The sequence below is a fragment of the Nicotiana tomentosiformis genome, chromosome 3 (assembly GCF_000390325.3).
Source record: "Nicotiana tomentosiformis chromosome 3, ASM39032v3, whole genome shotgun sequence".
Classification (NCBI taxonomy): Eukaryota; Viridiplantae; Streptophyta; class Magnoliopsida; order Solanales; family Solanaceae; genus Nicotiana; species Nicotiana tomentosiformis.
In genome coordinates, this window is record NC_090814.1 from 24488115 (window position 1) to 24509887 (window position 21773).

A 21773-nucleotide genomic window follows, 5' to 3' on the forward strand; every position below is an offset into this window, starting at 1 on the left:
TGGGAAGACAGTCAAAATATCAGATCAGAAGTAACCCTACAAGAACAAGGACATGGAGGTAAGTAACTAAGGATAAATATAGGTGAGGAAGAACATAAAACACATTCCGTCGAGTATACGATGTAATAAGCTCGCAGCTTTACACGAGTCAGAGGGTCCTCCCTAAGTACTACAATGAAAGACTAGCTGAGAAAATAAGGAAGAAGGCTTCAACCTAAGCATAGTAACTCGAAGAAGAAATGGTCATGTAAAAATAGTCTCACTACAAGATTGTATGCACTCCATAAGAAAGTGGCACCTACCTTGGCTAATGAATGGGAAGTGAAATAAAATCCAAAAGTGACATTTGAGATCATATGAGTTATAGGGAATTCTAGTATTTGTGGGCACTAAGATAAGCTAATTATTCATGCAGCAGGTAGCAGAATGACTAGGAAAAGTAATTGCTTATGTTTAAAGAGAGCTGAGAAGGAACGAAAGGAATTATTCTATCAATGACCCAAAGTTAGTTACGTTATAAACGCATTTAAGATTTTGGAGTATTATCCGTACATCATATATGTTGACATTCATACAGCCGTAGCAGACTCTGATCTAAGTTAAAAGAAAGAATTGAGCTCGGGTCATAGACAAAGGATTGAATTGTTAGAAGAGTATATCATGGATATTTCTTAGTGTCCATGAAAGGCTAAAGTAATAACTAATAACCTGAGCCACAAATCGGAAGATAGCTTAAGCCTACATAAAGGCTGAGAGAGAAGAGGAAACTAAAGAGTTACATCAGCTAAGTAAATCAGGAGTCTGATTATTGGACCTAGATAATTATAGAAATTGTGATTGAAACCATTAAAGAATCACTCTTAATATCAGAGGTACAAGAGAGATAGTATATCATCCATATTCTATAACGTCTCTACGATAAGGCCAATTAGAAGAGTACCAGCCTCATATGAAGTCAGTATGAAGATTCCATCAGATTGTGTATGCACCAGAGGTGCAAGTATTATAGTAGAGCTTCAAGTTGTGAATGTGAATTATACCTATGTGTAAGGGAGGTTATGAAAGAAATGGAAGATACAATGCGAGACTTTAAGGTATGTAAGGTAAAGGTAAAGAAGGTACGAGATACTCACGTGAAGAAGGTTGTGAATAGTCCGTACTTCATATAGAGGGCTAGAAGCACTGGGATTCAGTATCAAGAAATAATAGCGGTGTCGCCAGTAGCACATCTTCCAACCTATGGTTTCCAGGTACCGAGAGGTCTAGTTATGAGAGAAAAGAAGAGTTAGAGGCGACATGATGTCTCACTTGAGGTTCCAAAATAACATAAGAAAATCTATGGTGCTACGAAATTATGAAATACGATTATTGAAGTATAGTATAATCCCTAAGGAGGATCAGGCAAATAACTTCAAATGTTCACCGATGAGACGTGAGCCCGAGTGACATTGTATTACGTAAGAAGTTTCAAGTTATTACTAGTGGATTGTAGATCAACATTAAGGTGAGTCAACAACGGATGAAAAAAAGTTATGAATCTAGGAAATAGAATATAGCAATTGTCGTAAGTTCGATAAAGTACCAAACCAAGAACGTCACTACACCTCGCAAAGTTAGGCCTAGAGATTGGCTAAAAGCTGGAGGAAAAAGGAGAGAAGAGTCGCGTAGGCACGGGTACAAGGACATATTCGCACAGGCTGCATGACAGAAGGTAGCAACATCTATGAGATTGGAAGAATTTCGACCAAAGGTCATGGTGTGAGAAAGAGGCCTAAAGCGGGGAATGCCCTTGGATTTATTCACAGAACAGTTGCCTTGATGGCAAGGATAGTATTAAAGTATTTGTGGATTATGAGCTGATAAGCGCATCAGCCAACATTTGAGGATGAATGTTTCAAAGGGGGGAATGATGTTACACCCCATATTTTTGCACATAAAAGTACGTCGTAAGTCGGTTGATGTAAGATCAGAAGATCTGAAATCCCTCTATAAGGATAAGGAATGTTTATCGAAGTCTTAAGTAAGTTAAGTTGAATGAGACTTGGAAAAAAACAAATGAGATAATGGATACAAAAAATATGACTACTTGCTTACCGGGATACTTGTTTGAGCTACTAGCTTACCTGTCCTACTAGCTTGAGCTACTTAACATATGTCGTGACTATTAAATGAGGGTCAGATACGTGTCTAAGTAAATAAGGGAAGGATGTGACACCTATTAATTAACCAAGCAGGTGACAAGTAGGTGTGTCACCTACTTGCTAAAAGGGAAGGCCCAAATTAGTCCACCTAAATGGACATGTGTAGGTTAGCCAAGAGGTACCTTTTAGGGCTAAATCAAGTCATATATCCTCATAATATCCAAGTAGTAGAAACATAAATAGAGCCACGTAATTCTCTCTCAAATTGACCTACTCCAAACGCTCAAGAAGTTATTGATAATCTTCTTCTTCTTTCAATTCAAGTTAAAGGGTAATCTCCAATCTTGAAGGATCTGATGTGAAGCAAGTTAATGGATATCAAGGGCAATATATTACCATTGTTTCATCCCTATAAGATCTGATATAGGTAAGAAAATCCTCCCTCCTTCATATATTTGAGTTTATCTAAGTTCTAGCTAGGATGTTTGGTGAAAGACTTGTGAGGTAGGGGCTGGAAATTGAGTTGAAGTTGTTGTGGTGTTATGGACTATTTGGAGTAGTTTCATATTATTATATGGCTGTCACATAAGATTATTGTCTTGGACATGTTGTGTTTAATCTTATTGGTGCCTTAACTAAGTTGTGGGAGTAAGAATTGATGAAGTAATAATCTGAAAATCAGTTTTCAATTGTTGTAATTTGTGGACTGTTAGGAGTTTGTTTTTATGTGGTGTTGTGGCTTAAAAATCAGTATGTATAACCTGAGTATATTGTGGTTGTCATTATTGAAGTGTATTCAAGTTCTAGCTAAGTTATAGGGATTGAAAAGCGCAAAGTAGCACTTGGCTGTTGTATTAGATTGTGTGGACTGTTTTGGTGATGTATTGTAATGAATATGAAGTTAGAAATTGAATACACTTCAAGACCGACAAACATGATATATATATATATATATATATATATATATATATATATATATATATATATATATATATATATATATATACATATATGTTTTTTGACATTCTGGACATGTTGGTCTTGTTTGTGGATTTTAGGAAAGTGAAAGAATAAGGGGAGGTGCTGTCCAAAATTTCGTAGATGAGCTAGTCGCTCATTTGTCTTGAGTTCTAGCTTCCGTAAGCTTAACAATGGTCCCTTATTATTTGTTGTAGATTGAAGTACTAACGGGCTGAACCGACGTCGTGTGGTTAGGAAAACGACAAAGGTATGTTAAGGCTATTCCTTCTTTACTTTTGGCATGATCCATAGGATACAAATGAAAGGAGCAAACACACAACTTTCATAAATGGATCTATTCATAGAAGTACTAGGAGTGCCTATGTTCTTGATTCTCCATGTGTCCTATTATTATATCATCTGTTCACGAGTCTTAGAAAAATACGTAAGTTGATAAAGTTTGTCCGAGAGATCTTATTGACTTACTTCATTATGCATTGCATTCATTTATACATGTACATTGAATGATGATCAGATGGCGTTATATATGTGTATATTATATATATATGGAATATGGGGAAAGGTTACGACATTATATACGCACCACCACTTGATCAGCTTTTATACGTTGATGATTTCGCCTATAGAGGTCGAGATGATATGATGGGATGCCCTCAGAGGCTTGATGATGTTATGTACTCATATACCTATGCATGGTATGACATTAACACGCATATGCATGACATTATAAATTTTTCACGGTTCACAGAGAAATTCAGACTTACATGTTGAGTTCTTTACACCATGTTTCTTTCATGCCTTACATACTTGGTACTTTATTTGTACTGACATCCCTTTTGTCTGGGGACATTGTGTTTCATGCCCGCAGGTCCCGATAGACATTTCAACAGTTCTCCTATTAGGCTATCATCTTAGCGGAAGGTGTTGGTGCACTCTACTTGCTCCGGGGTTGCCTATTTGGTCAGTATGATTTGGGCATGTATTGATTGGTATAACGGGGCTCTGTCCCGACCTTTATGACGTTTATGTACTCATAGAGGCTTGTAGACATATGTTATGTATATAGATACTTGTATGGATTTATCGGCCTATGTTTTGAGTGTACAAATGATCATATCGGCCTTATAGTCCTGTATGTCACGTGTATAAGTTTCTATATCATGTTGGGTCGTCCTATGTCTAGTATTCCCTAATGTTTTATTCTAGTTATCTCATGATGGCCCTTCTGGCCCATTTACATATGATGGTGTGATAAGAAATATATGTTACGTAGGTACTCGGTTGAGTAAGGCACCGGGTGCCTATCGTGACCCTCCGATTTGGGTCGTGACAGTGTCTTAGCACGGAGTCCAATCTCAGCTCGACCGACTAAGCCGTCTAGCCCTGAGACATATACTCACAGTACCACCATGTATGCGGCATGGCATCTGATCTCAGCCTGATTGGCTAAGCCGTCTCACCACATTGCCGTGTGGGTCGACATCACTTCACATCTCGCTAGAAATAATCTCATCCTATTTAAGGGGAAACATCTCAACACACCAATCCCATCCCATATAAGGGGAAACAATCTCATCACATTAATAGAGGGATTTACCCCTCAATCACTCCTACACCGGCACATGTATTTTCGGGGTTAGGTTGTTCTGACCTACCCTTCCTTGCTAGCTAAACGATACTCCCAAGGCATTTATTATTAAAAGTATTTACCACTCAATTCATATTCTTTTACATGTCATTCATTTTATTGGCATCATTGGCTATAACGCAATATCATTCTTGGCATATTGGCCGTACTGGATAATTCATGCTCACTATTCCACTTTCAAACATTAAGACGGATTGTCAACAACAAACATTTCTATTCAAGACTTTAAGCACACATTTGAGCAATTTATGGTCTTAGGAACATGTGATTTCTTACACAATTTGATATGATCAGTTTCATTTGGGCTTGACTTGAAGTCACAACATTTTAATAGATACTCATACTTTGAACACGCTCTCGAAGAATAACATAACATGATAAGAATATTTCGTAACACATTTTGAACATATTCATATAAATACATATTTAGACACCAAGCTTAATCATAAAAGTCAATTCATAAGGACTTACAAGAACATCATGGGAATTCAGTTCTAAGAGAGAGGTTAACCAACATACCTTGCCTCGAGCTTTTTAAATTACAACAATGTTCCGGAAACCTTAGCCACTTCGATCTTTTTAGAGATATAGCAAAATTGAACACACATTAGGAAGGAGTTCATAGTTCCAGCTCACTTGAGCATTTTATCAAACACTAGGTGAGGATTAAGGTTTCAAGGTCCTCCTATGGTGGATTATTTCACCCCACTATCCAAAGTTTACCCAAAAGAGCTTAACAATCTTTCCACTACCCTTGATGGTACATACATGTAAAATAAACAACTCTCACACCCAATAATTGCTTGGCTTATTACATTTTTTCAATACAAATCACGAAATTGAGCGTTATGGAGTAGAAATTTACCTCTAGGATGAATACCTAGTGAATTCTTCTTGCAAATCCTTCAACTTTGAGCAAGAATTGAAGGATGATAAGTTTAGGAACTTCCCCTCTCACTCTATGGCACTCCCTCTCTCTAGAAATATATATTTTTCCTTTTTGAAATGACCCCAAGGCTGTTTTATAAGAATGGGGTTGGGTTCAAAAATTAGAAAAAATGAAGCCCTGATGCAGGTCTTTGGTCGCATAACGCTTCTGCGATCTGCAAAATGGACCGCATAATGGCCCTTCAGAACTGGGGACCCCTGCCTCACTCTGCGATTGGTATGTAGTCTGCAGACCTATTTTGCGGTCGCATAATACACCGCAGAACATCCCTCTGGAATGTTTTTGTATTAAATCTACGAGAGGTTATGCGGCCGCATAATGGACCGCATAATGGTCCAAAAGTTTTGCCCAAATTTCTGCCTCTGTCTATGGCAGATATGTGGTCCATAGATCAGTTCTATGACCGTAGAATGGACCGCAGAAAATGCCTTGTATTTACAAGTGCCAACGCATATGCCTACTTTGACACCACGAAACCACGGGTCTTAGGTAAAATTTTACGGGTCCTTACAAAGTAACTCCAAAGGCCCACTTCAATGAATTCATTCTGAGTTAGTCTCTTCGAAGCCGCTGGAATACCACTCTTAAATTTTGTAAGTGATCATCTCTTTTCGTATACTTTACTACCAAGTCGTCAACATAACACTCCACTATTGTATGAAGCATGTCGCCAAAATATTTTGCATGGCATGTTGATATGTAGTACCAGCAGTTTTCAAACCAAAATGCATTACCTTGTAGCAGTATATACTTTTAAGGGTGAGAAAGGCAGTAAGTTCTTCATCCTTCGGTGCCATGCAAATTTGATTATATCCAGACGAACCATCCATGAAATACATTGCCTCATATTCAGTCGTGGATGCAATCATGAGCTCCGGAATGGGAAAAGAAAATTCATCCTTAGGACAAGCATTTTTTAGGTATCTAAAGTCAACACAAACTCAGATTTGGCCATTCTACTTTCTTACAGGGACGATACTTGAAGTCCATGTAGGTACTTAGCTTCATGAACGAAACCATCCTCAATAAGCTTGTTAGCTTCGGGTTCCATCAAGGGAACCAGTTTAGGTATGAAGGGACATTGTGCTTGCTTCACGGGATGAGCACCTCGTTTGACATCAAGATGATGAAAAACCACCTTGGGTCTAAACCTGGAATCTCTTTGTAACTCCAAGAAAATACGTCTTTGAACTTCTTAAGTAGCTCAATATATTTTCTCTCTTCATCACCAATTAGAGAGGCACTTACATATATGGGCCTTGGATCTTCAACAACTCTGAGATTGACTTCTTTTAGTGCATCAACCGTAGCCTTCACCCCTTCTTTAAGCTCAGGTGGTGCATATTTAGCGTCTTCATCCTCTAGAGGATCACCCTCATTGAAAGATATGTGATGACATATATGAATATCAAGCCACTTTTCCTCGACTTCCGTATGTGATGAAGCATTATTTTCCTCATGGATTGTGATATGATATGATGACCCTACACTTTATTTATCTTCCTCGTATTCTTTTGTATGGACTATAGTATGAGCCTTTGATTTAAGGACCTTTCCGCACGAAATTATAACTTTTGTCTCTCGCCTCATTCTAGAAGGAATCAGACTTGGGCAATTTGTGGTCGAAATCTGCTTTTTAGCGAAGATAGGTGCTTTGATCCTTCTATTGCTTCCATGACACTTGTTCTCCTTCTTTAATGGTCCTAACCTATCAAATACTGAGGTCCTTGGTTTTGTAGACTCTTCTTTAGAAGTAATGTAGTTACAACTTGCCTTTTTTTTTTATAGAGATACGGATTGGCGCAGGTTTCTTGTAACTCAAACCTTCACAAGATTGCTTTAGGGGTACCTTTTCTGTATCATCATCTTTTGAGTAGGGTTTGGAGTTTCGAGTGGGACTTTTCCAACTTGGATGGTTCATTGGGACATATCTAGCTTTTGTTAACAACTTGTAGGCATTTGGGTCAAAGCCCCCATCTGTGCACTTTGCAGGAAGTGCTAGTTTTAGAAGTGAATTGTGGTTAGATGATTTGACAAACCCTTTAAGAAACTTTGTGGATGACTTAATTGAATCAATTCTCTTGATAGGAAGAGTCATCCTCCTAACACATTACCTTGTAGTTTAGAAGATGGATATTCAACCTTCGTTGCCTTTGGGACATAGCGAAGAATATGAGTCACTTTCTTACTTGAAGATGCCTCATTTATCTTCTTCCTATCATAAAGCACTTGATCCTTTTCAACCGTAATCCTCGCCTTACCAGTCGTAATATCATCCTTCTTTGCAATACTTTTGGTCGACATCACCTCATCAACCTTAACCTCCTTTGAGACGTAATTCTTTAAGTAGAATTTTGCATCAGCAAAGTATGATTCTCTCTCGGTGAAAGGTTTATCATCAGCAACTATCTTCTTTTCAACCCCGCCTTCATAGTACTTCAAGCATTGATGGTAGGTGGATGAAACCACTTTGTTCTCGTGTATCCATGGTCATCCTAGCAAGATATTATTTGAGGTCTTTGCATGATCACGTGCATCCATGCTCTCGTCGCATATCTCCCATATTTATTTCCAATTTGATAGCCCTTATAGCTCTTTTCCCCCCTTGATTGAATTCTTGAATCATCAAACGACTTTTACATAGTTTATCCATCGTTATTCCAAGCTCTTTGACAGTACGAATTGGGAGAATATTGACGCCAGATCCATCATCAATCAAAATTCTACTTACTCCATGTTCATGCACAAAGACAACCATAAATAGGGGATGATTATGATGTGTTTCACCTAGAAAAAAATCATCATTAGCGAATGTGATTTTTGCATCACAAATGTCCACTTCTTCAGAGAGATGCTTAGTGAGTTTTTCATACAAGGGAGGTGGCAGCAATGATGGATAATCTTTCTTTGTCTCTTTTTCATATACCTTACAACACGAGGCCTTGATATCTTCATAGGAAACTTGTGTGCGCAACCAGCTTGGAAGGAATTCTTTTAATCTCACTGGATGACGTAGACTTTGATAGTGATTCTCCTCCATTTTTGTTTTCTTCAAATTCTTCTTTACCATTCACTTCTTGGGTCTTTCCACCACTTTTCCCCTAGTCAATTGCTTGTTCGATTCCTTTTGTGAATTTGTCTTGCAGCGTCTCTGCTGAGTCACAAGAATCCAACCTTCATTATCAATTTTACCATCACGTGATTCACTTTCCTCTTGAGATCTTTTCTCCACTATTAATTTATTCACTATAGGGAGAAGCAATGATTTGCTCACGTCGTGTAATGACCAGACTGGTCATTTTGTGTATTTAACCCCATTTTCCCTTTGAAAGCTTTATGTGTGTGTATTTTTGTCACGCCCCAAAATTGGGGAGCGCGACCGGCGCTCAACCCGGCCGAGCAAGCCTATTAGATTACCTTCTACCCAAACTCATCCATGAATAAATAGGATACACATTTTCGTTAATTAGACAATAAAATGATCATGTATGCAATACCAACTTCTTACCATAAGTTTCATCACTTTTAAAGACTCAATTGGATAAGTAATACAACCACAACATAACATAGTTTGACTTTTCCAACACCAATACACAACCCACACTATGTCTACGGAGCCTCTAATAGATACAAAAAGTATTATGATAATGCCGGCAACAAGTCCCCGGCTATACCTCACACAATTCCAGCCCAATCACCACCATGTGTGTGGCATGGTGTCCGATCACGACCCGATCGGCTAGGCTATCATATTCGATACATCAACCATTTTATATCAATCATCGCATTTCATACTTCTTTCACATATTTTCATTTCATTGGCACTAATGGCCATAATTATAAAATCATTCTTGGCACGTTGGCCGTATTTAGTATTTCATGCTCATCTTTTCAATTTCAAACATCAACATCATCATCACTAATAACATCAACTCAAATCATGGTGTATAGTACGTATGTGAGCAATTTTGAGTCTAAGGCACATAGAGATATTTCACAAGATTTGGCATAATAGACTTCATTTGAACTTGACTTGAAGTCGAAACATTATTAATGCACAACCCATACTTTAACATATTCTCAATTGATAACATAACATGAATAAAGCATTTAGGATACTTACTGAACATATATCTTTCAACAAAAACTTACTCGGAATAGCCAATTTTATAATGAACCACTCTAGTCTTACATAAATTACATGAATATCTTGGGATTCAATTCTAAGAGAAGAGTTTAGCCAACATAATGGGGCTTCCTTAAACTCTAAAATGTTTCAAAATTCTTAGAAACTTCAATCTATTTTAGAAATATAACAAAATGAACCAAAATTAGGAAGATGATCTTTGTTCTAGCTTATTTGAGCATTTTATCAAACACTAGGTGTGCATAAGGTTTCAAGGTCCTTTTTTTGGAGGATTCCAACACCCCACAACCTATTTTTTTTTACCATTCTTAGCTCAACAATCTTCTTACACCCTTTGATAACACATGCATTCAAGATGAACAACTCACAAGCCCAAATATTTTCTTAGTAATTACCCAATTCTAGACAAAATTCAAAATTGAGGGTTAGGGTATAGAATCTTACCTCTAGAATGAAGACCTAGTGAGTTTTCCTTGTTAATCTTCCATGATTTGAGCAAGAATTGAAGAACACTTATTGAGGAACACCTTCTCACTCTAGGGCACTCTCTCTCACTCTAAAATGTCCGATTTTAGCTCAAAAATGGCTCAAAGCGTGTATTTGACGAAGTAGAGTCGGGTTTTGAAAACCCAAAAATTGAGCTCCGGAATAAGGTTTGCGATCGCATATGCGATCACATAATCGATATGCGGACCGCATATTGGCCGCATAATTGGTGTCCAAAACTGGCAAAACTCTGTCTGGGTCTGCAGTCACTATACGGCCCGCAGACCTATTCTGTGCTCGCATTATGAACCCCAGAACAGTTCTGCGGTAGCATAGTCAACTGCAGAATAGCATCCAAAACCAGACCGTACTTGCCTCACTGTGTGGCCATTATGCGGTCCGTAGAGTGATTCTGCGGTCGCATAACGGACCGCAGAAATGCATTTCTCTGCCAAAAAGTTTTCCTTTACTTTCCTTTCTAAAATCCTTAAACACTTAAGAACCAATTCAGCACCACGAAACATTAATTTTCCTTTGCGAAATTTCACGGGGCCTTACATTCTCCTCCACTTAGGATCATTCATCCTCGAATGAGGGTCAAAATCTCTTATTAGCATCGTATGTAGGCCAACTGTTAATTCACAGACACCAACATTTTCAAATTTTGGCTAACTCCCTAAATTTCCAAATATTTCGCCAGAGTCTCCCCTGTAATTGGGCCTATCCACACTATCAGAGAACCCTAGAAACCAATCCTAACAACATATACATAACCGATGACACAATATAACACAATAACAACACCGACTATGGCCTCATAAGGGATATATTACCAGGAAAGGAACACCCTTATCATCAACGGTACAAATTGATACATAATTCATAGAAAGTATCTCTTAGCATTTTCATAAAGCACAACTCATAAATACATGGTTATTCAAACAAATAAGGATATTCTTTCTTTATTTCTTCCTCGGACTCCCAAGTAGACTCTTTAACCTATTGATTTACCATAGCACTTTCACGGATGCAATTTCTTTGTTCCTCAACTTTTGGACTTGCCGATCAATAATAGAAACTGGAATCTCTTCATAAATCAATTTCTCATTAACCTCAATAGTCTCAACCGGAACAATGACCGTTGGTTCTCCAACTACTTTCTTCAACATAGACACATGAAACACCAGGTGCACTAATGACATTTCAGGTGCTAGCTCAAGATTGTACGCTACCTCACCGATCCTCTGAATGATTCTGTATAGTCTGACATACCTCGGACTCAATTTTCCTTTCTAACCAAATTGCATTACGCCTTTCATGGGGGGAACATTCAAGAATACCCAATCATCTTTTTTGAACTCCAAATCCCTACGACGAACATCCGAATAGGACTTCTGACGACTCTGAGCCATCTTTAACCGCTCCTTGATAATTTTAACTTTTTCCATAGCCTGATGCATGAGGTCTGGCCCTATTAATTCTACTTCCCCAATTTCGAACCACCCAATGGGTGATCTACATCTCCTACCATATAAAGCCTCAAACGGTTCCATATGAATGCTAGCATGATAACTATTTTTGTTGGCAAATTCTATGAGTGGTAAATGATCATCCCAACTACCTTTGAAGTCTAGAACACAAGCGCGCAACATATCCTCAAGCGTATGAATAGTTCGCTTTGCCTTCCCGTCAGTCTGCGGGTGAAAGGTTGTACTAAGATTCACCTGAGTACCCAAACCTTGCTGAACTTTCTTCCAAATATTAGTAGTGAATTGTGCTCCCCGATCAGAAATGATGGAAATCGGAGTGCCATGCAACGTGACTATTTCTTTGATATACAACTGAGCATACTGTTTCGCTGTGTCGGTAGCCTTGACCGGCAAAAAGTGTGCTAATTTCGTGAGTCAATCCACAATCACCCAAATTGAGTCACACTTACAAGGAGTACGAGGTAATCCTACCACAAAGTCCATATTAATCATTTCCTACTTCCACATTGGAATTTCTATGTTCTGTGCCAACCCAACGGGCTTTGGTGTTTCGGCCTTCACTTGCTGACAATTTGGACACTTCACCACAAACTCCGCTACATTCCTCTTCATATCATTCCACCAGTAGACTTCTTTAAGATCATGATACATTTTCATAGAACCCGGGTGCACGGAATACCTAGAAATGTGAGCTTCAGTCATAATTCTTTCCCAGAGACCATCCACATTTGGAACACATAGACGCCCTTGGTACCTTAGTGTACCATCATCCATGCCAAGAGAAAAGGCCATGATCTTATGTTTATGAGTCCCCTCTTTTAGTTGTGCCAATAATGGATCATTGTATTGCTTCTCCTTAACTTCCACAACAAGTGATGATTCAACCCTATTTTGTACAATCACCCCTCCTTCACTAGAGTCCATAATACGAACTCCCAAACTAGCGAATCGATGAACTTCCTTGGCCAATGGCCTTTGATATGCCTCCAAGTGTGCTAAACTACCCATTAATTTCCTGCTAAGAGCATCTGCCACAACATTAGCCTTTCTCGGATGATATAGAATATCAATGTCGTAGTCCTTGAGTAACTCAAGCCATCTTCTCTACCTCAGATTCAACTCCTTTTGTTTGAAAATATATTGAAGGCTCTTATGGTCTGTGAATATATCCACATAGACCCCGTATAAATAATGACTCCAAATTGTCAATGCAAATACCACCGCCGCAAGTTCTAAATCATGCGTTGGATAGTTATTTTTATGATTCTTTAGTTGCCCAGAAGCATAAGCTATCACCTTGCCATGTTGCGTTAATACACATCCAAGCCCGGTTCTTGAAGCATCACAATATACCACAAATCCATCTATATCCTCTGGTAGGGTCAACACTGGTGTCGTAGTCAATCTTTCTTTAAACTCTTGGAAACTCCTTTCACAAGCATCTGACCATTAGAACTTAATTGCCTTATGCGTCAATTTAGTCAATGGAGAGGCAAGAGTAGAAAACCCCTCCACAAACTTTGTATAATATCCAGCTAAGCACAGGAAACTGCGAATCTCTGTTGGAGTTGTAGGCCTCGGCCAATTCTTCACAACTGCAATTTTCTGAGGATCAACCTTAATTCCCTCACTAGAGACTACGTGACCCAAGAATGTGACAGTTTCTAGCCAAAATTGATATTTTGAAAACTTTGCATATAATTTGTGCTGATACAAGTTTTGCAGAACTACCCTGAGACGAGTACATATGCGTTGTTATTGGGTTAAATCACGTGGGTGGAAATTGTTTCTTTGTTCTAAGTTGTTTCATTGACTACGTTTTCCATGTTTAGTTTAGATCATTAATTCATTAATTAGTCACCTCATATTTATTGTTTTATTTAAAGATGTTGGTAATTTTTGCAAGTTGAATTGGTTACCATGGCTCTATAATTTAAGTGAACTTGCTTTCCGCCTTGCATTGTTAATTTGTATTTGTATTGTTGCTTGGTGAGGAAGAGTGAAAAGCACGAAGGGTGTTGTTGTGCCTTATTTGCATTCATTATCATATATTGAGGGGTTGTGAGGAATTAAAGCACGAAGGGTGATGTCGTGCCAATGATTGAAAGCATGAAAGGTTATGTCGTGCCATTTTATTTATGATAATACATGATGGAGACATGAGTAAAAGCACGAGGGGTGATGCCGTACCATATTTATTTCATTTCCTTATTTGATTCCCGGATTGGTTATTTGCTTGGTTACATTGTTGCTTATTTTGAAAGATGTTATTTGGTGATTTCGTACTTGCTTTTTTTATTTTATTTTTCCCCTATCGCATGTCCCCTCCTAGCTAATATTTTATCGTTTCACTTGTTATTTTGTTGCTTTATATATACTTATACAGGATTTTACGTAGGTGTCTTGTCATAGCCTCGTCACTACCTTGTCGAGGTTAGGCTCGACACTTATAGATTACATTGGGTCAGTCGTACTCATACTACACTTCTGCACTTCTTTTGTAGATACTAGTATTGGTCCCTACGGTGTTTAGAGGTGCATCTGCTCGGATCATATTTGCTTCGAAGACTTGAGGAAGAGTTGCTGACGTTCATAGACTTTGAAATCCTCTTTCGTTTCCTATCTTTACTGTTTATCTCATTCGAACAGTTGTATTTATTTCAAACTATACTTGTAGACATCTAGTTGCTCATGTACTGGTGATACTACACTTTTGGGATTGAGTTAGATCGTGTTATGTTATGGGTTTATTTAATGTATTTCAGCTTTAATCATCGTTAATAATTTTTATTATACTGTTTTGAACTGTTTAATTATTAAATTGATTAATTGATGCTCGCTAGCCTAACAAGTGGACGTTAGGCGCCATCACGGTCCCGGGGGTGGAATTCGGGTAGTGACAAGTTGGTATCAGAGTACTAGGTTGCTTAAGTCTCACGAGTCATGAGCAAGCTTAGAAGAGTTTTGAGAATCGGTACAGAGATGTCTGTACTTATATTCTAGAGGGTATGGAGCTTTAGGAAAATTTCACTTATTTCTTTCCTTATCGTTCAATTTTATTCTATCATTGATGTTTGAATCACTCCATTATTGTTCTCTCGCAGATGGTGAGAACACGCACAACATAAACAGCCGAGCAGGAGTCGAAGCCCCCCTGTTGTAGCCACTACCAGGGGTAGAGGCCGGGGCAGAGCTCCTCCTAGAGCTTGTGTAGCAACACCCACTATGGAGCCTCATATTGATCATGTGGAGGAGATCTCATCTCATACCGCACGAGTCGGACCCGCTCAGGTCCTGGAAGGATTTATTTCCACTCCTATGCTTTAGGATGGTCTAGTCCGCTTGGTGGGCCTCATGGAGAGTGTGGCCTGGACGGCTGTATTTACGGTGGCACCAGCCATCTCTCAGACTAGGGGAAGAGAACAGACTCCCGCTACTCACACTCCGCAGCAGATGGATCCCATATATCAAACTCTAACAGTTCCACCAGTTGGGGTAGTTCAGACTATTATTTCTACACAGACCGGGGAGAGGCCCGCGATGTCTTCTGAGGGATTGATGAGGTTGGATAACTTCACAAAGCTCTTCCTTATTCACTTTAGTGGCACACCTATTGAGGACCCACAAGATTATTTGGACCGTTGCTATGAGGTGTTATGCAACATGGGTATTATTGAGTCCAATGGAGTAGACTTTGCAGTGCTTCAGATGACTGGTTCTGCCAAGGGGTGGTGGTAGGATTATGAGTGGGGTAGATTTGCAGGTTCGCCAATCCTCACTTGGGATCAGTTTTCGTAGCTTTTTCTGGAGAAGTTTATTCCTTTCACTTTGAGAGAGGAGTACCGCAGTCAGTTCGAGCGCCTTCAGCAGGGTAGCATGAGTGTTACCCAATATGAGAATTGTTTTGTGGACCTAGCTCTCCATGCAGCTATCTTACTCCCCACTGAGAGGGAGAGAGTGAGGAGATTCATTGATGGACTTACTTTCAGTATCAGGCTACAGATGATATTGCTTTTCAAAGGGCCGTAAAGGTTGCTACATGGATCGAGATTGTCAGTGGTCAGGATATGAGGCGGTATCTGAGAAGAGATCTCGTCAGTTTGGTGGTTTAAATGGTGCCTCGTCTGGAGGCGAGGGTTAATTTGGTAGAGGCTATCCTCCCAGAATGATCCAGTCAGCGCTTCAGGCATTCCATGGTGCTTCGGGTAGTCGTGGTTCTTATGGGTGTCATCCTGAGTTGCTATCTTACAGTGCACCTTCAGCTCCTATTAGTGCACCTCCGATCCAGAATTATCAGGGTGGTTATTGAGGCGGACAAGGTTAGTTCCAGAGTCAGTAGTCACAGCAGCCGAGGACTTGTTATACTTGTGGAGATCCGAGGCACGTTGTGAGATTCCGTAGACGTTTATGTGGGTCGTGTATGGGTATCAGAGTGGTCACTAGACTAAGTTGTCTTTTGAAAACTTAACTATGGCATAATGTATAGAATGAAAAATGGACTAGCAACGTTTATGCATGTATACCTGATCTCTCCCCTATTTAGAAGATGGTAACTCGCCCTCTTTTCAGATCATGAATGAGTCGGGTAGGGAAGGTCTAATAGGCTTGCTCGACCGGGTTCACTCGATTGAGCGCTGATCACGCTCCCCGAGGTTGGGGCATGTCAAACTTGGTATCAGAGCCTAAGGTTTTAAAGTGTCCTAGGCTGTCTCGGAGCCATGTCTAGTAGAGCCCTTCTTATCGGTGTGTTGTCGACCACATCTATAATTAGGGGGCTAGTTGGACATTTAGGAATAATACCCTTCATTATTGTTCTATATCGTGTGATGGAGTGGAATGTGAGGTTGTTCTCCTCTAACTCGTGCATTGTTCTAACTTTCAGTAAATGGCACCTAAGAAGAGAGCGAGAATTGTCCAAGAAGCCAATGCCAACCCAGGAGTGGCTGTTGATCCCCTACTTGATAATGCGGGTGAGGATAATCCCCCTACTATCACACTGCCTGATTCGTCTACTCCAGAATAGACTACCTCAGTTCCTACACCCGCGGAGGGTGCCACAATCCCTCCCGCCGATATACCTGTTCCACCTCTAGCCCCAGCTCTAGGTCCCGGTATTTCTGATGGGGTTCTTAGAGGAGCTATTCAGATGTTGACTCAGTTAGTAGCTTCCCAGGCTCAAAGGTCAAATGTTGCACCCACCTAATTTAGCTTGCAAAGAGATTCTTCCGGTTCCAGGGTAAACAGGTTCCTTCAGTTAGACCCTCCAGTGTTCACAGGTACTGATCCCGAGGCAGACCCTCAGGATTTCATTGATAAGATGCATAAGAATCTCCGAGTTATGCGTGCTACTGAGACGGAGGGAGTAGAGTTGGCCTCCTATCATTTGAAAGGGGTGGCATATTCCTGGTTTGAGATGTGGGAGGATTCCCGTGAAGAGGGGAGCCCTCTGGCGAGATGGAATGAGTTCGCGGATGCCTTCATAGACCATTTCTTGCCTGCCGAGACTAAGGCAGCCTGTGTTGTGGAGTTTGAGACCCTTAAATAGGGTAGTAAGAATGTGTGGGAGTATCACATGGATTTTGTGCACCTGTCGAAGTATGTTGTTCATATGATGCCGACTATGGAGGCAAGAGTGCGTCTATTAGTGCAGGGCCTTAGCCCTTTGGTTATTAATGAGGTTGTCACAACTGCTCTAAATTCTGACATGAACTATGGAAAGATGGTGGCATTTTCCCAAGCTACAGAGGCTCGAAAATTAAAGCATAGGATGGAACGAGAAGGTAGTAGTAGGGCCCGATCAGCAGGCGACCTTGGGGATTCATTAGGAGGTGGGAGATCAACATTTCGGGGAGGATCATCAGGGCCATCCTAGTCTTATGCTCAATCTTCAGCTAGTGCCCCGCCATTAGGGCATGGTCAGCACTAGGGGAGTCACTTTTGGCCCGGTCAGGGCAGCATGGGGTCCAACCATCAGGGCCGATTAGGAGGGAGATTCCAGCAGCAGTAGAGGGCCCTATGCCCTAAGTGTGGGAGGATACATTCGGGAGTCTGCTACCGGGACATGCCAATATGTTATGGATGCAGAATTAGAGGCCATATTCAGAGGGGGTGTCGTGCATCCCGTCAGGGTGTAGGCAGGGGCACATCTCAGTCATCTAGTCCTACAACTGCTACATCTTCAGCACCCCCTCCAGCTCGAGGCTATCTAGCACCCACAAGGCATGGTGCAGCTAGGGGTGGTGCACAGAGTTCAGGAGGACCCAGCCGATTCTATACTATGAGTGGTCGACAGAGTGCAGAGGCTTCCCCAGATGTCGCCACAGGTATATTGACTGTTCAATCGCATGATGTGTATGCCCTTATTGATCCCGGATCTTCTTTGTCATATGTTACTCCTTATGTTGCTACGAGCTTCAGAATAGAACCGGAACAACTTCATGAGTCGTTCTCTGTATCTACTCTAGTGGCGAGTCTATTATGGCCGCGCGGGTTTATAGAGATTGTGTTGTCACGGTGCATGGTCAGGATACCATGGCTGATCTCATTGAGCTGGGGATGACTGATTTTGATGTAATAATGGGAATGGACTGGCTCTATTCATGTTTTACCAAACTCGACTGCCGAACCAAAATTATGAGGCTTGAGTTTCCTAATGAGCCAACTGTTGAGTGGGAGGGGAATAATGTTATGACAAAAGCTAGGTTTATTTCTTACCTTAAGGACACAAAGATGATCAGGAAGGGGTGTATTTATCATTTGGTCTGAGTTACGGACACCACTGCTGAGGTGCCTACCCTTGAATCTATACCAATTGTGAATGATTTCCCCAATGTCTTTCTAGATGAGCTCCCTAGAATTCCTCCTGAGAGGGAGGTTGATTTTGGAATTGATGTGATGCTAGGCACGCAGCCCTATATCCATTCCACCTTATAGAATGGCGCCGACAGAATTAAAAGAGCTAAAGGAACAACTAAGGGATTTGCTATAGAAAGGTTTCATCCAACTGAGTGTGTCACCTTGGGGCGCACCGGTTCTCTTTGTCAGAAAGAAAGATGGATCGCTGCGGATGTGTATTAATTACCGGCAGCTCAATAAATTCACAATCAAAAACAAATACCCATTGCCTAGAATAGATGATTTGTTTGACCAATTACAAGGTGCTAAGTTCTTCTCCAAAATTGATTTGCGGTTCGGGTACCATCAATTAAAGGTAAGGGAGCAGGATATTCCGAAAATAGCTTTCAGAACCGGATATGGGCACTTTGAATTTTTGGTAATGTCTTTCGGGCTAACAAATGCCCCGACAGCTTTCATGGATCTTATGAATCGAGTCTTCAATCCGTTTCTTGACTCATTTGTGATAGTATTCATTGACGCCATCCTTGTATATTGACAAAGTCGAGAGGATCACGCCGACTACCTCAGGGCAGTTCTGCAGACTCTTCATCAACACCAATTGTATGCAAAGTTCTCGAAATGTGAATTTTGGCTTGAATCTGTTACATTCCTGGTCATGTCGTCTCCAGAGAAGGAATTAAGGTTGATCCTCAAAAGATTGCAGCGGTGAAGGATTGGCCTAGACCTACTACTCCAACAGAGATTCGCAGTTTCTTGGGTTTGGCCGGGTATTATAGGAGGTTCGTGGAGGGGTTCTCCACTCTTGCCTCTCCATTGACTAAATTAACGCAAAAGGTGGTTAAGTTCCAGTGGTCCGATGCTTATGAAAGGAGCTTCCAAGAATTGAAATCAAGATTGACTTCGGCACCGGTATTGACCCTGCCAGAGGGAATCGAGGGGTTTGTGGTGTATTGCAATGCTTCAAGGATCGGTCTTGGGTGTGTGTTAATGCAACACGGCAAAGTCATAGCATATGCTTCAAGGCAACTTAAGAATCATGAAAAGAACTATCCAAATCATGACTTAGAGTTTGCGGTGGTGGTTTTTGCATTAAATATTTGGCGTCATTATTTGTATGGAGTGTATGTAGATGTATTCACGGACCACAAGAGTCATCAATACATTTTCAAATAGAAGGAATTGAACTTAAGGCAGAGAAGGTGGCTTGAGTTGCTCAAAGATTATGACATCGACATTTTGTATCATCCGGGGAAGGATAATGTGGTGGAGGATGCTCTTAGTAGGAAATCTATGGGTAGTTTGGCTCACTTGGAGGCATGTCAAAGGCCCTTGACCCGGGAGGTTCACCAGTTGGCCAGTTTGGGAGTTCGTCTTGCGGACTCTAATGATGGGGGAGTGATTGTGCTGAATAGGACGGAATCATCGCTTGCGACGGAGGTCAAGGAGAAGCAATATAATGATCCAGTGTTGGTGCAGCTGAAGGAAGGGATTCATAAACATAAGACTACAGTTGTTTCTCTTGGCATGGATGACGGTATATTACGGTACCAAGGGCCGTTATGTATTCCAAACGTAGATGGTCTTCGGTAAAGAATCATGGCAGAAGCTCATACTTCTATATATTCCGTGCACCTAGGTTCTACGAATATATATTATGATCTCAAGGAAATTAACTGGTGGAATGACATGAAGAGGGGTGTGGCAGACTTTGTGGCAAAATGTTCAAACTGCCAACAGGTGAAGGCCGAGCATCAAAGGCCCGGTGGGTTAGCACAGAGTATAGAAATTCCAATGCGGAGATGGGAAATTATCAATATGGATTTTATGGTAGGGTTACTGCGCACTCCGCATAAGTTTGACTCAATTTGGGTGATCGTGGATCGACTCACGAAATCAGCTCACTTTTTGCCGGTTAAATCAACCGACACTCCGGAACAGTATGCTCAATTATATATCAAGGAGATAGTCAGGCTTCACGGCACTCCAATTTCTATCATTTCCGATCAAGGGGCCCAGTTCACAGCTAATTTCTGGAAGAAATTTCAGCAAGGTTTGGGTATGCAGGTAAATCTTAGCACGGCTTTCCATCCACAGACTAACGGGCAAGCAGAGCGGACTATTCAGATGCTTGAGGAAATGTTGCGTGCTTGTGTGCTTGACTTGAAGGGTAGCTGGGATGATCATTTGCCGCTCATAGAATTTGCTTATAACAACAGCTTCGATGCCGGTATTCAGATGACGACATTTAAGGCCTTATATGGTAGAAGATGTAGATTGTCGATTGGGTGGTTCGAGGTTGGAGAAGTTGAACTAATAGGACCAGACCATGTGCATCAGGCTGTGGAAAAGGTTAAGATCATAAAGGAGCGGTTGAAAACTGCTCAGAGTCGTCAAAAATCCTATTCGGTTGTTCGTCGTAGAGACTTAGAGTTCAAGGAAGACGATTGGGTGTTCTTGAAGGTATCTCCCATGAAGGGGATCATGCAGTTTGGAAACAAAGGGAAATTAAGTCCGAGGTATGTCGGGCTGTACAAAATCATTCAAAGGATAGGTCAGGTGGCGTACAAGATTGAGCTACCACCTGAGATGTCATTAGTGCACCCGGTCTTCCATGTGTCCATGTTAAAGAAGGTAGTTGGAGATCCATCCGCTATTGTATCGGTTGAGACCATCGAGGTTAGTGAAGAATTGTGATATGAAGAGATTCCGATTGCAATCCTTGATAGTCAGGTCCAAAAGTTGAGGAACAAACAAATTGCACCCGTAAAGGTATTATGGCGAAACCAGCAAGTCAAAGAAGCTACTTGGGAAGTCGAGAATGAAATGAAAAAGAAGTACCCTCATTTGTTTGAATAGCCATGTAATAGCTCTATAAGTTGTCCCCCCTAAATTTTTGTATTACTTGTTCGGCTTATATAAAGACACTCTTTTCTAGTTATATGTCCCCCATGAGGCTTCGGTTGGTGTTATTTTGTGTTCTGTTGCATCATTTAATTCTATATATGTTGCTAAGGTGTGTTTTAGGGGCTCTCTGGCAGGTGGATAGGCCTAAATACAAAGGAAATTGGCGAAA

The 21773-nt window shown here is 40.7% G+C and overlaps 1 protein-coding gene across 1 annotated transcript; it reads left to right on the forward strand.

The window, feature by feature from the left end:
- Positions 1–19990: 19990 nt before the first annotated feature.
- On the forward strand, positions 19991–21556 carry LOC138907506 (uncharacterized). The gene is made up of 4 exons (XM_070198105.1): positions 19991–20234; positions 20337–20437; positions 20867–21216; positions 21427–21556. Exons 1-4 carry the CDS (start codon positions 19991–19993, stop codon positions 21554–21556), a joined length of 825 nt encoding a protein of 274 aa, XP_070054206.1.
- Positions 21557–21773: the final 217 nt, after the last annotated feature.